The following is a 16,175-nucleotide window of genomic DNA, read 5'->3' as shown; positions in this document are numbered from 1 at the left end:
CATGTAGTAGCTGGAAATAAATGTAGAACAAATGTCTTCTTTGGGTGTGACAGGCGTTGGGAGTTGCTGAACCCCTTCCCTGATCACCCAGCGCTGAGTTTGCTTTTATCACATAATAAATTCTGATTGGAAATTGCCCGATTGGGTTTCTATTTCTCACAAGGAGGAATTCCTTCCCAGAAAGGGTGGTTAGATATCGGACTGTGCTGCCCAGGGAGGTGGTGGAGGCAGCGTCTCCGGAGGCGTTGAAGGAAAGACTGGACACGGCCCTTGGTGCCACGGTCTGCCTGCCATGCTGGTGCCGGGCCGTCGGCTGGAATCGATGATGTCAGGAGGCAGAGAGGTCTTTTCCACCTGAGCGATTCCGGCATTCCGCGATTCCGGCATTCCGCGATTCCCGGGCCCACCCGCCGCGCTTCGCTTCCCGCGGGGTTTGGCCCCGCCGCGCCGCCGTAGCCGCGTTGCCCCGGAGCCGCGTTGGCCGCGGGTCCCGGCCCGGCCATGTCGTTCCGCGACCTCCGCAGTGAGCGCGGCCGAGGGCCGGGATGGGCCGGGATGGGCCGGGATGGGCCGGGATGGGCACCCCTGCCACGGCCCCAGCGGGCCCCGCGGCTCCTCCGGGCCGCACACGGAGCTGCGGGCGGGCGGGAGGGTCGCGGTGCCCCGGGGGGGGGGGGTTGAGCCTTCTCTGGGAGGGTCCCCGCTGGGGGGGGAAGCACAGCCCTGCACTGGGGGGGCCCCCAGCCCGTCGCTTAAAGTGTGTTTTGTAAAGACAAGCAGTTCAGCATCGTTTCAGCCCGGTGACTCTCGTTAAAAACCTTTTCACTCAGCCGTGTTTTCTGTTGAAATTATATTATTTTAGTTATTCAGGTTTATTTTTTGAGCAGTGCTCTTCACGGGGCAGATCTCACGGTAACCGAGCAGCACGCTGTGGGAGATGGAGCTCCTGGCAAAGCCCCAGTCTGATATTTAGAAGGAATCCCTTGCTTGTTTTTCAGATTTTACTGAGATGATGAGGGCGCTGGGGTATCCCCGACTCATATCCATGGAGAATTTCCACACCCCAAACTTCATGCTGGTGTCAGAAGTGCTCCTGTGGCTGGTGAAAAGGTTGGTGATGAGGCCGACAGATGCTGGGGCTGATGCTGGGATGTGGAGGGTGGCCTTGGAGCTGATGGTTTGCTGTGAAATATAATGACATGTACTCACTCTTTGAGCTCTACTCTTCTAAATAGCAGGTAGAAGTGTGGTAGTTAGCAGGTTTTTAGTTTAATTGTAGAGCCTGGAGTAGAAAATCTGATGACTCAGTGCTGGTTTCACCCAGAAAGTGGGAGCACTGATTCAAAAGTATCTGTATCTCTCTCCTGTATTCTTCAGACTCCATCACCATCCTGCCCATGTACCCAAACAGGGTAATCTGTAGTGAGAACTTCCCAAGATACAGCCAGTTCTTGCCTTTTTGCTACAACTATTGGTTCAGCCTGGTATTGTCCCACATCCACAACATGTTTAAAAGAAATAAAATGATTCCATCCTAATCTACTACTGCCCACTTGTAGTTTTACACCCACTTAACCCATTGACAGACTTCAGCTAAATATTTCTGAATCTTGACATGTTAATCAAATTATACATTATTTTCTCTCCCCTGCTATTTTTTTTAAAGCTCCTCATAAGGTAGAATATTGCAGTTGAAAACACAACAGTGACACAACCCTTTGCCTGATTGCTATTTTTTGGCCTGGGTTCATCCTACTCATTAGTATCCATTAAGTTTAATTAGCAAGCTGTTTGAAATTTGCTGAATACTGTTGTAACAAAATAGGGAAATATTTAGAACCATTCAAAATGACTCGCATTAAGTTACCTAAATAGTCTTTAAAATGCTGATGTTACCCTGAGGGTCCAAATTCTGAATTTGCTTTTATTCCTCCCTTGTTCCTTTAGGCTGGAGACTTTCTGCATTTCACTCGTGGTGTTTTTAAAACATTTTACAGTCTTTCAGTTTGCTTTTTTGCAAGTTTTGTTTGCGAAAGTAACGTGTTTGAAATGATGTCTGAGTGTGAACTGGGGTGGTGTGTCAGGTTTTACAGATTTTGCAGTTTGTACCCACACCCACCATGTGCATTCCCAGGTCCCCATTCTGCAGCAGGAACTAAACATTTGTTTACCAGTCTTGTCCATGCTTGTTTTGTTTGATTTTTGCCTCACAAATGGACCAGTCTCATTAACATTGCACGTGTATTTCTTGTCAGAATCTACACCCCCTTCTTTCTGCAGGTATGAACCTCAGACTGATATTCCTGCTGATGTGGAGACAGAACAAGACCGGGTTTTCTTCATTAAGGCTGTGGCTCAGTTCATGGTGAGTCTGCTCAGGAACAGCCTGAAATCCTAAAAATATGAATATCTGAAATCCTGGTTCCATGTCAGCTTTAGTGCTTTCTCTCTTAACCCCTTACACTTTCCCTGCAAAGCTAGAAAAATATCCTTATCTCTTGCTATTATAAAAAGGTAGCAGAAGATAGGAAATGTTTTGAAGCCATTTAAATTGTTTTAGAAGAGATCCCATCATATTTATTGCTAACTTTGGGTGCCTGATTCTTTTTTTGTGCTTGAATAGTCATAACCTCTGGTACCTTCATTGTGGTATAGAATCATGTATTGGTATATGTCCTATGAGCCTTCTCATGGATCAAAGCACATGTTTTTCTCAGCTCAAACCTTTTATGCATGAATTATACTTGAATTGGGCCATCAAATTTTTTAGTCTCAGGGAGTAAAATAACATTGTTCTTCATATAATTCGTGTTATTTTGGTGCACCGTGAGCCTTTGCTGTTATCACACACTTAGATAACATTCTTAATTATGTAAAATGAACTTACTGGGGTTGCAGGTGAAGCAATGGAAGTCTTTATGCTAATACCAGAGATTCATTGTAATTCTTAGATTTTTTTAAAATACAGTAAGATTACATTGTAACCATATTTTCCTTCTCGTTTGTGAAGAGTGTGCACCATAAATTCTCTTAATTCTTAATTTTGTTGTATTCAGAGCATGGTACTTTCCTGTATATATCAGAATGCACTTTTGAGGCCTGGAGCACCATCAGATCTATTTTGTTTGGAATTATAGGAAAATTCAAGTCAAGGACATTTAACAAGGGACAAGTATGGACTCAGAATTAATGTCAAGCATACATTTGCCTTTTAATAGCTGATTTAATGCAAGAAATCCCAAGGGTTTTGGAGAATTACATATTATGGTTCAGAAAATGAAACTAATGGAAATTTCTTTAATCATGCTGCACTCAGTTAATTTTACAAGTTAACGTGGGGGTTATTGTAGATTTTCAGCATTTTCAGGTTGAGAAAAGCTTTTAATCATTTCTTTCATAATTCACTGCCCATGGAATTCAGAGTTCTCTTCCCCAGGAGTTAATAGCTTTATGCATCTGGAGGCAGATGTGAGATTTGACGGAGACAGATTTGTCTGAGAAGAGAATACCAGGGTAGATTCATCATCGTGGAATACAGCTGGGGCTTTGCTCTCCTTTGCTGAACAAGACCCAAAGAGATGTTAATTTTCCACACAAATGGTGGGAACTTACCCAATGTCTCCTTTCCAGACCCAAAAGTTCCTGAAGTGTCTGCAGGGCTGTCTTAGGTGGGTTTTTAATCATTTCCCCAGCGTTAGTTAGTGGGGCTCAGTACTTGGCTCCTGCTCAAGCCCCCTTGGATCCAAACTTGAAGTAGAGTGCAACAAAAAGCCACTGATGAGTTTATCTCATGGAGATACATTCATGAAAACATACTTAGCAAACCAAGGTACCAAATTTTTTTGGAAGAGTCAGGCATCCCAGTCAGAATTTGGCTCTCTGATAATAATAAAACAGCTTGTAAAGGTGAGAGAAATTCTGGCTGTTGATGCCATTCTTGCTGCATGTTTATATTTTCTATTGCATTTTAATAATCTGATCATCAGAACAAGTAGAGGTGAATTTTCATTATTCTTTAAAAATAGAATTGTTATAAAAAAGGTGAGTGTTTTGAGCTTTCCAAATATGAAGTTACCTTCTTGACTAAGCAGTGCCACTGTGCCAGTCTGAAAAATATACATACTTGGCCATTTATTTTTTTTCTCTTTTTTTTTTTCTCTTTTTATTTTTTAAGTAGTGTTTGAGTGAAAAACCATTTTTTTTCCTCTTACTAGACATTGATTTTTCTGTCTTGGGAGAGCTGAATTTCGAGTGGAGCTGAAATCAGAATTTCTGCCTTTAGCAACGTCCTTTATGATTTAGGGCATCAGTTATGTTTGCACAGGGGGTGTTTAATAGAGTATATCAATTTAATGATACATTTCTCTTAAAATTTAATACCTGTTGTTTCTACCATGAGTTTTTTAGATTTCTCCTGCTGAAAGGGAATGCAGTTGAACTCACCTGGCTTTCCACTTTGTGTGTTGGCTCATTTGAGGTCATTCTGATCAAAAATTTCAATTAGGTATCTTTGTCCTGTGAGTCTTATATTCCCCTAGCTGAGGGTGTACAACACCAGTAACCTGTTCTGGAAGTTTGGACTTCAGTTTTCAGGAATCTCAGAATCCCAGAAGATCTTGAGTTGGAACCTTGAGCTCTGGGAACCTTGGGGCCATGACCCCTGCCCTGGGGAGCCTGTCCAGTGCCCAACTACCCTCTGTTTTTATTTCTGGCACAGCTCCAGCCATTCCCTCAGGTCCTTTGAAAAGCTGGAGCTAAATCCATGGTTTGAGATGTGGCCCTTTCTCTCTTTATTTTCACAGGAATTCTTTCCTGCAGCCTGTTATTCAGTGAAGCTCAGTGCAGAACCTTGTAAGGTGAAGCTCATGGGCAAAACTTGTGCCAAATATTGTAATATTTGAGCCTCTCACCCCCAGGTTGAAGGTTCTGGTCTGTCAGAGCCCAAGGGGAGTGTGAATTACTTCCAGAAACACCGTAATACCAAAGCTGTATAATCCCATGAGTGACTCATGGATAGATTCATTCTGCCACTGAGTGGGATATTCCATAGGATAAACATTTTACCAGAACTTTAATCTTAAAAACATACCAAAAAGAAGATGGTAAGCCATTTTTATGCTTAATGTGTCATTTTTAAGCTTAATTTTTGTATTCGTAACTGGTGATCAACTTTTCATTTGCTTCCTTTTTTAATTATGCCACCAGGAGGACTCCTTGAAATTTGTGTTGGCTCCTTGTGACCATTTATAATATAAATTAGTCAGGAATTTCAAGAGCAACATTTGTGTCCTTTCTGTGACAGATGCTCTTTTTTCCCCTTTATTATTTTGAAATATAAAAAAATAAGATTGTAACTTTTAATGTTTTTTTTTTCCATACTGGTCTGTCTGTACTTTTCAGAGATGGAAGACAAGGGAATAAAATTACCCATATCATAGCAGGGAAAAATTTGAGAGAAGCAATACAATATTTTGAAGGTGCTGCTGGAAGAGAAGACAGTTAAATTAGGATAATTGATCTTATTCTTGCAACTCATCAAGGGTGAGATTTACCTCTCTACAGCATCATCACAAGACCTGGGCAGCACTTACTTTCCACTTAAACTCAATTTGAGTTTAAGCGGTGCACAGGTTTTTCGCTTCTCTTAGTGCAGGGGAGAAATAATGGATAGTTTGAGTTTTTTCTGCAGGTGTTCTGACGTGCAGGTTTCAGAAAAATTTCTTCTGGAAACATCAGGCTCGTGACGAGGTGTGTCCAGACAGGAGGGTTTGTCTCTGCGTGTCCGGGGGTGGTGACCCCGCAGAGAGCTTTGGAGTGAAGGGGTAAAGGAGGATTTTGTTCCTGTGGATGATGAATTCACTCCCTCCTCCCCAAAGGCCACCAAAGCTCACATCAAGCTCAACACCAAGAAGCTGTACCAGGCCGACGGGTACGCGGTGAAGGAGCTGCTGAAGGTCACCTCGGTGCTCTACGGGGCCATGCACACCCAGGGCGTGCAGCGGGCAGAGCTCAGGGAGGACGACTCGGCCAAGTTCAAGTTGGACCTGGGCTCAAAGGTAAGGAAAACCTGCTCTTACTCCTGTTCTGGGCAGGGAAAAACAAACCCATTTTCTAGCTGGAACTTCGGTGGGGCATGTTCTGGAAGGCAGTAGGTGTGGTTTGAGCTCAGTTTCAGTAGTTGAGGTTTTGGGATTTTATGATTTGCATTCTCAACCAGAAGCATAATACAATGCAGCAGTGGCACAGAATTTATCCTGTTTGGTTTCCACTGCTGTTGAAATCATAGAAATGTTGGAGTAGGCCGGAATAAAGAGTATTTTCTCCCTACTAACCTTGTTGCAGCAGGAGGAGCTTGCAAAATACTGGCTGCAAGTTAGTTTTCAGCCCATTTGCATTGAAGGAAAGGGAAATCTTCATGTTACCCTAACAGACATCAATGCTGTTCAAGCCCTCAAAATAAATGCCATTTCTAGATATTTAAGAAACAGCCTCTCTAGATATTAAAAACAACAACCCAACACTTTGCTAAATAAGAGGAATTCTTGTTACTGTTTTCTGTTAGCTTTGGCACCTCTTTTATATTCTAATGTATTTAGGTTTTGATTTTTTTGTAGCTGTACTATGTCATGCTTGCCTGTTAGGAAGGAATTCTTTGCTCAGAGGGTGGTGAGGCCCTGGCACAGGTTGCCCAGAGAAGCTGTGGCTGCCCCATCCCTGGAAGTGTCCAAGGCCACCTTGGATGGGGCTTGGAGCAACCTGGGCTAGTGGAAGGTGTCCCTGCCCATGGCAGGGTGTGGAATGAGATGAACTTTAAGGTCCCTTCCACACAAACTGTTCCATGATTCCATGATCCTGTGATTCTTGAGAAGATGTCAGACCTTCAGCTGATTCTTCCTCTGTGTAAGTCTGATGTGTCTCTCTGGAAAAATAAACCACTTGTAGATGATCAATATTCATTACTTATGCTACATGCTGGTCACAGACCTTTTGGTATATAAACTTTTTACTTTTGCATATGAAAAAGGTGATGTTTCCTTTGTCCTGGGCAGCACATGAGCCAACAATTGCCTGAGTCACAGTTGTAAGGAGAGTTGTTGGGGGTTTTTTGTTGACCTAAAGTGGCTTATGTTTCACCCCAAAACCTATATCTGAATGGTGCCTTATCTGGACTATTTTAAAGCCAAGAGACTGGTTCACTCAGATTCCACTGCACAACTTCTTCAATACTGTGGAAGTTTTTTGACCTTGGTTAAGTGTTGTGGATTTTCTTTGTGATACTGGGAATTCTCTTGCTTTTTTTGACCTTGATAAATGTTGTGGATTTTCTTTGTGATACTGGGAATTCTCTTGCTTTTTTTGACCTTGATAAATGTTGTGGATTTTCTTTGTGATACTGGGAATTCTCTTGCTTTTTTTGACCTTGATAAATGTTGTGGGTTTTCTTTGTGACACTGGGAATTCTCTTGCTATCCAGTGCTGTTGTTGTGTTCCCAGGTTGCTGACCTGAAGGCAGCTAGACAGCTTGCTTCTGAAATCACCTCCAAAGGAGCAGTTCTGTATGACTTACTTGGCAAAGAAATGGAGCTAAGGGTAAGTACACACTGGAGAGTGTGGAAAAACTTGTGTTCACTGACTGCTGCAAAGGAAAAGGTTAAAAAAATATCAGTGATCCTTAATGGCTGCATCTGCCATGAATATTGGGTGACTTTGAAGGAATGGGTCTGACAGTTTGCATTTCCTTCCCACTTATATTCATGCCTGGATTGCAGAAAGCCTGAGAGAAGGGTTTGGCATTTTCTCTTTAGCAGGAAACTGAAATACTCTCTGTTGAACTGTTTGGAAATACTAACTTCATGTGCACATTGTAGTGGTGGGGAGGGATATATTCATAAAGATAAATGATTAATGCCCTTAGTTTTCCAAGGGTAAGACTCATTATTCCCGAGTCAGTAGCTGAAGGTCTGTAGGGTAGATGTTCTTCAGCTTAGCTGGGAGATCACAAGCTGGTGCATGAAGTCAGGGAAGTGTCCTGAAACACTGCCAATAAATCTTGCAGTTATTTTCTTTAGTGCACTTATCTGCAGTGCTGGGGGTTATTCATTTTCTGAAAATGGACATTTGAAAAAGAGAAACCCTGCACGTTGTTGGGAATGGTCAGATCTGCAGTATCTGAGCTGCAGGAAGTGCACCCTTTAGAGCTGTAAACTGTGAGCCTTCACTATTAATGCTCCCAGATCCTTGTCTAACGGAGTACAAGTGTTTCAAATGGTGGGGGATAACACTGGGAAGATTATCCATGGAACACTGCCTTTTCTGCTGGATCTGTACATGATAATGCCACTGTGTAAAGGACATTAATATTTCAACAGACAGAAGGGATAAGCCAGTTTAATTCAGTGTACACAATTATCACAAAACTGTTACTTCTCATCTTGTATTCTTTACTTAATTCTTTAATTTTCACACAAATGGTACATGATGTGTTAATATTTGCTATGGAGCATTGAACTTTTTTGTTCTGGGTACAGTGTCCTTATAACTCCTCTCAAAAGTCAAATATAGGTCAGTATAAGGCATCATTTTTAAAAAAATACTCCAGCATTGGTTTGGAATTGGGCATTGTTTAGCCACTTTAAATCATGGCTTTTAGGAAACTGCCTTTAGAACTGGGCCCTGGCAAAGGGACAGGCACAAGAGCAGCGTGCTGAAAGGGTGGGATGAAAAATCAGGAGATGAGGAAGTCCTGAAGTGCAGCCACTTTTCACTGGGTGCATTAATAAATCTTCAAAGGTACCATTTCTAAAAGGATGGTGTTTCTTAGACAGAGCAGTGAGCACGTGTTTCTTGTGGCACAAGGGCTGAGTACAACTAATCCTGTGCAGGTATTCTGCACAAAGGTTTGACAGACAGGACTAGTCCTTAAGAAGTCCTGTCCTGGGAAAGATGACCTTTGCTTCTGTGTCATTAGCTCTGAGTGTATCTCCTGAAGGCTAAAGGTGACACAGCGTGGTGAGAACCTCCAGAGAGCAGCAGAAGAGGCTTTCATGCTCTGTTTCTTGTGATTTGTGGCTGGTTCCAACCTTCTTCAGTGATTTGTTAAACCTGAAGGACCCACTTTGGGCTGGTGTGTTAAATTGTCAAGTTTGGTATATAAGCATGTGACAAATTTGGGACTTGAGCCTGGAAAAAAGTCAACAGCTTTCAAGTAAAAAGCCCTGATGCTGCACTAACCAGTTTTTCAATGGAATTTTTCCAGTTTTCCTTCTTTAATTATAACCCCCCCAACTCTGCCTTTCACTTGAAGGGTGAGAATTGCTCCTCACAGGAGAGGCTTAGAGCCCATTGCTGCTGTTTTCTTCCACCACTGTTGGGCCTGGGCTTCTTGTCACAGAGCCAGTGCTGGGGGCAGTAAGGAATTGCCCTCCCACATCTGCCACATCTTCCCTGGATCCTTCATAGGGTTGCTGAGGTGCTCAGAAGATCTCAGGGATGGCATCTTCTGCCTGCCCTTCCCACCTGCTTCCAGGTGGGCAGTAGGAGAACTGCAGTTAATTCTGGCTTTGTGTAGGGAATTAGAGCTCTGCTGGCAATATCAAATTAATTGCCATTAATCTAAGGTTACTTTTATTCTTTTTTAATGTGCAGATTACTGATTTCCACTGGTTATTTTCTTTTGGCACTGCATGGCTAATTAATGCTCACAGTAAATGGCACTGGCAGAGGGTTTGTACTGTTAAAAGGGTTTAGAACAGTATGGTTTATTTTTTCATTCCATTTTATGTCCTGGTACCTGTTGCATGGACTAAAATGCATCAACAGCTGTGATAGCATTTACATGAATTTGAAAACATGGGAGATTTATGTTCCCCAAACCTCTTTTTTCTTTCTTTTTCCAGTCCATTCATTTGCAGATATTTAAATGAAGGCTCTTCCTACCTAGGCTTGCACGGGCTGATGATGTATGTTGTTTCTATCCTAAGTGAGGATGGCTTCATTTTCCAGGAACTATGAAGGAAATGCCAGCATTTGGCACTAATGGGTTGTCTAGGTCTGTTTTTGTAGTCTGAACAGCTTTTGGGGAAGGATCATTGGGGAAAAGTGAAGTAAAACTCATTATTTCCTTTAGAAATGTTGACTCTAATTTGTGCAACAACCTTTACCTTCTCTGTTGGAGTCTTTTTGCACATAATTTGTGTAGGAACTGTGTAGAAAGGGTTTATACATTAAATAAATTCCATTGCTTCAAGTCATGAAACACTTTTTTAAAATAAATTACTTTCTGAATGAAAACAGATTTCAGCTAGAGAAGAGTTTAAGGGAATGGTTCTTTTAGATGTATTGGAGATAGATAGTGCTGTAAATGTATGTGCATATTTTTGGGGAAGAGTTTAAGTCTGTTTTTGTTTTCTTGGAAATGTGGTTCTCTGCCTTTCTGATGCCTTTGCAAATACATTATTCCCTGACTGAATAGATAGTTCTTCTGTATGTGCAAACTGCTTCCAAAGTTAATTTATAGTGTAAAAAAAGGACATTTAATTAAGGACAGAGGAAGAAACAAATCCTACAGGTTTTTTTCTGAATTCAGACTATGATGTTAAATTTTTTGGGAAAACAAAAAACAAATCAAACCCCCAAATTATAGTCTTCTCATCAGATGAAAATCACAATATAATTACTGAATTCCATGGGAGCTGTGTGTTTCCAGCCCAGCTGTGAATGAGCACAGTGCAGGTTATTGGTGTCCTGTGGCAGTGCAGTGCAGGAAACACAGAATTTTTATTTTAAAATGCATTTAAACCTTACATTTGGAAGGTAATTTTCAGTTTCCAGTCTTGCTGGTCCAGGTCTTGGAGCACAGAAGTTGCAGGTAGGATTGGTAGGGTGTAGTGGAGCTGATGGATGAGTTTTGGTACCACACTGTGAGATCCCTACATGAAAAGCAAATTCCATGTACAGAGAAATATGTCTTGGTCTTCATTGTTTCCTTTCCTGCCAGGGGCACTTTGTCTGCATTGCATTGCTGTGTAACCTTAATTTTCAGAATATTTCCATCTAGCTTTGGAAGAGTAACCAGGCATGTTGAGTTCTGGTTTTCTGTAATATGTTTTCTGCTTTTTTGGGGGGATGGGGAAGGTGGAGGTTGATTTGGATTTGAGGTGGAGATGGGAAATTTTGTTTGGGTTTCTTTCTCTGTCTTCCTGCACTGTACTAAATGAATGAAGAAAATGAAGTTGAAAATAGTCTGTGATTAAGGCTGCCAAGCCCAAAATCAAGGAAAGCAGCAAGAGAATTAATGTCAGTACTTGGGCAAAATGCAGCACTGCTTCCCTATGGATTCACTTTGGATTTTGGGACCTCCACAGCTGAGTGCTGCCATCCTGGACATGGACAAAGATGTTGAAAAAGCCAGTGGTCCTCTATATCCTAAAAAAATGGCAAAGTGGGGGAAATGGCCAGATTAACCTCTGGGGGGAAGGAGGGGTGATGAGGTGATCCCAATAATTCCTTAGCTCCAAAAAAAACCAGTAATGAGCCTTTTCAGGGTGCTCCTGAGTTATCCTACATTGGCCATCCAAGAGGAAAAATTCCTGGCTATTTCTAACCCTGGCCTGACTCTGAGTGCTTCCCACCCTGCATCTGCCAGAGCTCCTGTGGCCACATTAGCAGGAGCCTGTCAGGAAGCTGCTCTGCTTAGACTTGCTGAATTATTGGACAATAAGGAAGATAATGAAGCAAAAAAATTCCAGAAGAAAACTGCCTTTGTGCTGGTGGCAGGCAGAAAGATTTCTGACCTCGAGGTTGTTTGCATTTTACTTAATTAGCTCTAAGCCCCGTAAAACTGAAGAAAAATGAAAATAATCTTTTTTTTTTTAGGGTGTGTAGCTTGTGCTGAGGACGGGCAATGCAGAGGGTTTGTTTTCTAATGCTCCTCTTGGCCCTTTTTCCATCTGTGACCTTGAACAAAGTGCTTATTCTCTGCATCCACTCATGTAAATAAAGTAATTTCTGAGTTTTGTAGATTAAAGCTTTTAACAGCCAGATAAAGTGTTTCCCGGTCTCTGGAGGATGAATTTTGAAGGAAGAACAGGGCACTGCTCCCAGTGTTATTTTTATGGATGCCACAGCTTGTTCCAAAACTGATGCAAGTCACCGGGACTCTCGTTGCTGACTCCAGCCGTGAAATGCTGGAATTAAACTCTTTGGAGAGCCAAAGGCACTCAGATCCAGCTGCAGAGCTGAGACAGGGTTAGTTACAGCACAGAGAGCTGTCACTGAGGACATTTAACTTGGATCTCTTTATTCCCAGCTTTCTGATTGAAGAGAGCCCTTCCTCCCTGCCCTCCCCTCCCGCTGCGGTTGGACGCCCACTCGGGGGAGAGGGAGATGTGATTTGGGAGGTGGCTGCGCCGTTCCCAGCTCTTGGGAGCTGAGCTGAGAGAGGATTATTTTATTTGGAATGTTGGGAACGTTTTTCCGTCTGCCAAATGTTGCTTCTGGGTACCAGACACTGCCTGGGGGAGGCTGATAAACTAATTTCTCTCGTTTCCTGGGCTCTGGTTATGAAACTGCCACGAGAAGGATTTCTAGTGGAAATTTGTGTCTTGAAATTGCCAGAACTCTGGAGAATCACCTGGCTTACTTCAGAATTTTTGAACTGTCCTGCTTCTAACCCAAACCTAACCTATCAATATGAGGAGTAGGGCTTGTTGGAAATTAACCCTTAATATAAAATTGGATTAATACTGTGCTATGGATTGCTTTGTCCATAACCATGGTCGTGTGCTACATGGGTGTATTTTATATAAGAAATGGTTTTGTGTGAACTTCCCAGGAGTATTCAGCTTGAAGACATGGCATCAGCTGTAAACTGATGGGTGGAACATTTCTCCTGCTGGTTTGGGGACCAGCTGTGTCAATGCAGTGGTAGTTGGAAGATCTGAATTCTTATAGCTCAGTTCTAGACTGTTTCAAAAAGCCATTCTGGTTTGGCAAGGAAGAAAATCTCATCTGAACCATCTTTTTTATGTCACAGCATTTGTCAAAACCTGTGTGAGCCTACAAGAAGTTCCACTTAATTAAGCTAAATCAGGAACACTGTCTTCTGAATATCTGGTGAGGTTTTGGTTGTTCATTATTGCTATTCATGAGACACAGAGGATAGCCATGTCAAAATTTTAATTCCAGAAGAGGAAAATGTGCTGACTTAAACATAAGGACAATGATTTTAGGTATTTTTAGCTCTTTAAAATGCCTTTTTTCCTGCCCGAAGTGATCCGCCCGATATTTCTGTTGCTGCAAACAGAACCTGGTCTAGTGGAAGGTGTGGGTTGGAGCGAGATGGGCTTTAAGTTCCCTTCCAACCCAAACCACTCTGTGATCCCAGGATTCCATGAAAACAACAGCCACTCCACTGGTTGAGCTTTCCTAGGAATGGAAACCCAAGTTGTATGGCAGTGCTTGCTGTAGGAAAAGTTTACCCTTTGTCTTTGGGGGACAGTTCTTGCTGCCACCTTTGCTGCAGCTTTCTATGATGTCTTTATGTGTCCTTGAGGTCTGAAAGATGCTCCTGAAAAATACACTCCTTTTTGTTGTTTTTTTTTTCCCTCTAAGAAAATCATAACCCTTCCTGAAGTTTTTTTATATAAGGTAAGGAAATTCCATTTCTAATATTGTTGCAGAAGATTGTGGATAAGAAGGAGAAGCTGAAAAGATTTTTGCCTGACTGGGTGTTTTGTTCTCTTGGTGACCCCTCCTCTTTTTTCCTTTAGAAGACAACCAGCAAATCTCCCTCTGCCCATGCTGCCCAAGGCCATTTCTATCTGTTTTTATTAGGAATTCCACTCATAGGCTTCACTTCTGCTCTTCTAGAAGAGAGGTCTTCATTGTCATCTTCCCATACTCTGGAGGAGACACCGCAAACCTGGTTAAGGACCCATGAAGTGACACCTGGTAGTGCTGAGGACTAATCCAAACTATACCACTGCAGCGTGTCATCAATCCTTACACTAAGTAAATTGAAGGTGAGGATTTTGAGGGTGTAGGAAGGTCACAGGAAGCACATGCTGGAGTTTGTGAGCTGAGGGTGAATCAGTGGTATCAGCTCTTGACCCAGAAGAGACCTGGTGGAGTGCGTGGGGAGGGACCAGAGCAGTGTAACTTGGTGCCTGCCACGAAACTTTAAAGTTCCTTTTCCTGCCTCAGCAGAACCACATGTGCAGATGACTTCTGATCTGTCTGGGCAGGCTTTCTGGTTCTTTTGGTTCACAGGAAAATGATGTTTTCCTGTCATTTCTCTCAGATCTCCTTGTGACGTGGTTCTTACCTGTTGGGATAGCCGGGGCTTTGGGCACCGTGACCGAGACCCTGCATTGCTGAGTAGGGAGATGTCTCCATGGATTCCCTTTGAGGACTGCTGAGATGAGCATGAAAGCAAGCAGCATAGCCTGGAAGCAGCAAAATTCTCAATGATCAGTACCTTTAATTTCTTGAGGGGGAAAACAGGGTTTTGGGAAGGGTCAGATTCCTTCAGAAGCTCTGGATTGTTTTTAATGTCCCTCACGAGACTTCCTGTTCCTATATAATGATGCCTAATTATCCATTCCCTGTGTTGGCCAAATATGATCCCAGTGTGTGTTAGTGAACTCCCTGAACAATAAACTCTTCAAAAGGAGAGCTTTATGGCCTGCCTGGACAGCTGGAGTTGGCAAACCTGTTTGCAGGGAGCAGGGGCTGTAATGCTGTCTGGATTCAGGCTGAAGGGAACAGTGGCAGTGTCACTTCTGCATTCATCAGGCTTAGAATTTCTGAAAAACAAAGAAGAATTGTACCTGTGGTCAAAAACCCATAGAAAGAATCACAGACTGGTTGGGGTTGGAAGGGACCTTAAAGCTCATCCCATTCCACCCCCTGCCGTGGGCAGGGACACCTTCCACTAGCCCAGGTTGCTCCAAACCCCATCCAACCCAGCACTGAACACTTCCAGGGATGGGGCACAAATTCTCTGTGGTGCAAGACCAGTGTGTTAGAAAAAAGCTTTTATTTCTGGTCTTCACCACAAAAAAGGTGTTTAGAAACCTCTGCTAGACCTTGAGCACATCAGTACATACGTTTATCGCACCACATTTGTCATCAGCCACTTGTGTGCTGGTCATGCCTAATTACCTGCCTTGGTTCCTTCCTGCAGGTTGGAATTCCATCCATTTATGAAGCAAGCAGGAAGGGGATTTATAAATTTTTGGTCCATCACCAGTTGAAAATATCTCAGTGGGTGTATTTGCAGAACGGGTTTTGCAGCAGTGGCTCTTCGTTGTTAACTGAGTACCAGGCTCCTGGGGGAAAATTCCCTGCAGGGGAAGTGGTGGGTGCATTTGCAGAGGTGGAAGCATCCTCCTGCCTGTGACATTCCTGTGCAGCCCATCCAGTTCCACCCCTGCCATGGGCAGGGACACCTTCCACCAGCCCAGGTTGCTCCAAACCCCGTCCAACCTGGCCTTGGACACTTCCAGGGATCCAGGGGCAGCCACAGCTCTCTTGTAGCTTTGGATGCAGCCCAGGATACACACACTAAAAGGATTTATACTTCCAGTAAAGGATAGGTATTCCCTAAGGATCCTGGAGGGGCAGAGAGGTCCTTGTGTTTCCACATTCAGAAAACTTCAGGCTGCAGTGGAATGGTTCTTTAGTGCCAGGAAAGGCAATCCTGCTTCCCTGCATTTTCAGTTGGAGCCAGCTGGATGTCTGGCAGTGAAGCTGCAGGAGGGTTTGATAAGGTATTTGATAAGGTCACTAGCTCTATATTTGTGTCCTCCAGGATGGTTGTTTGCTGGGTGAGATTGAATTCCTGGTTAGATGAACCAGTGGCTTCGTTAGCTGTTCGCAACTGGAAGCTGTGCTGCAACACCCACCCGAGTGTGGTGATGGTGACTTGTGGTCCTGGGCTGGGCTGGGGCTGCAGCAAACCCCAGGACCTCAGCTCCTGGCCTCTGCCTCAAGTCTGGCTGCTCATCTGATATCTCGAGACACAACCTTGGGCTCCTGCTCCCCAAATCTGCTGTGGCCTTGTCCCTCACCGGTGTGTGAGCCCAGGGTTCATCACTCGGTGGGGACACAGCAAAAGAGATGAGTAAATGCTTTATACAGATGGAGTTTTGAAGGCCTTAAGATCAGTGTTATTT

At 43.3% G+C, this 16,175-nt stretch overlaps 1 protein-coding gene across 2 annotated transcripts in view; it reads left to right on the top strand.

The window, feature by feature from the left end:
* Window positions 1-416: 416 nt before the first annotated feature.
* Window positions 417-16,175, top strand: part of CLUAP1 (clusterin associated protein 1) — a 58,227-nt gene continuing 42,468 nt past the window's right edge. For both annotated transcript variants that reach the window (XM_051781175.1, XM_051781164.1), the window contains exons 1-5: window positions 417-523; window positions 999-1,110; window positions 2,281-2,365; window positions 5,877-6,056; window positions 7,495-7,590. In XM_051781175.1, coding sequence (XP_051637135.1) covers window positions 502-523; window positions 999-1,110; window positions 2,281-2,365; window positions 5,877-6,056; window positions 7,495-7,590 — 495 coding nt within the window. In that variant the 5' untranslated portion in view covers window positions 417-501. The remainder of the gene's footprint in view (window positions 524-998; window positions 1,111-2,280; window positions 2,366-5,876; window positions 6,057-7,494; window positions 7,591-16,175) is intronic.

The sequence above is a fragment of the Manacus candei genome, unplaced genomic scaffold (assembly GCF_025592945.1).
Source record: "Manacus candei isolate 608988 ecotype Guabito, Panama unplaced genomic scaffold, ASM2559294v1 h1tg000002l, whole genome shotgun sequence".
Taxonomy (NCBI): domain Eukaryota; kingdom Metazoa; phylum Chordata; class Aves; order Passeriformes; family Pipridae; genus Manacus; species Manacus candei.
The sequence above is the reverse complement of the archived record's forward strand: the minus strand, read 5'-3'. Positions and strand labels throughout refer to the sequence as shown.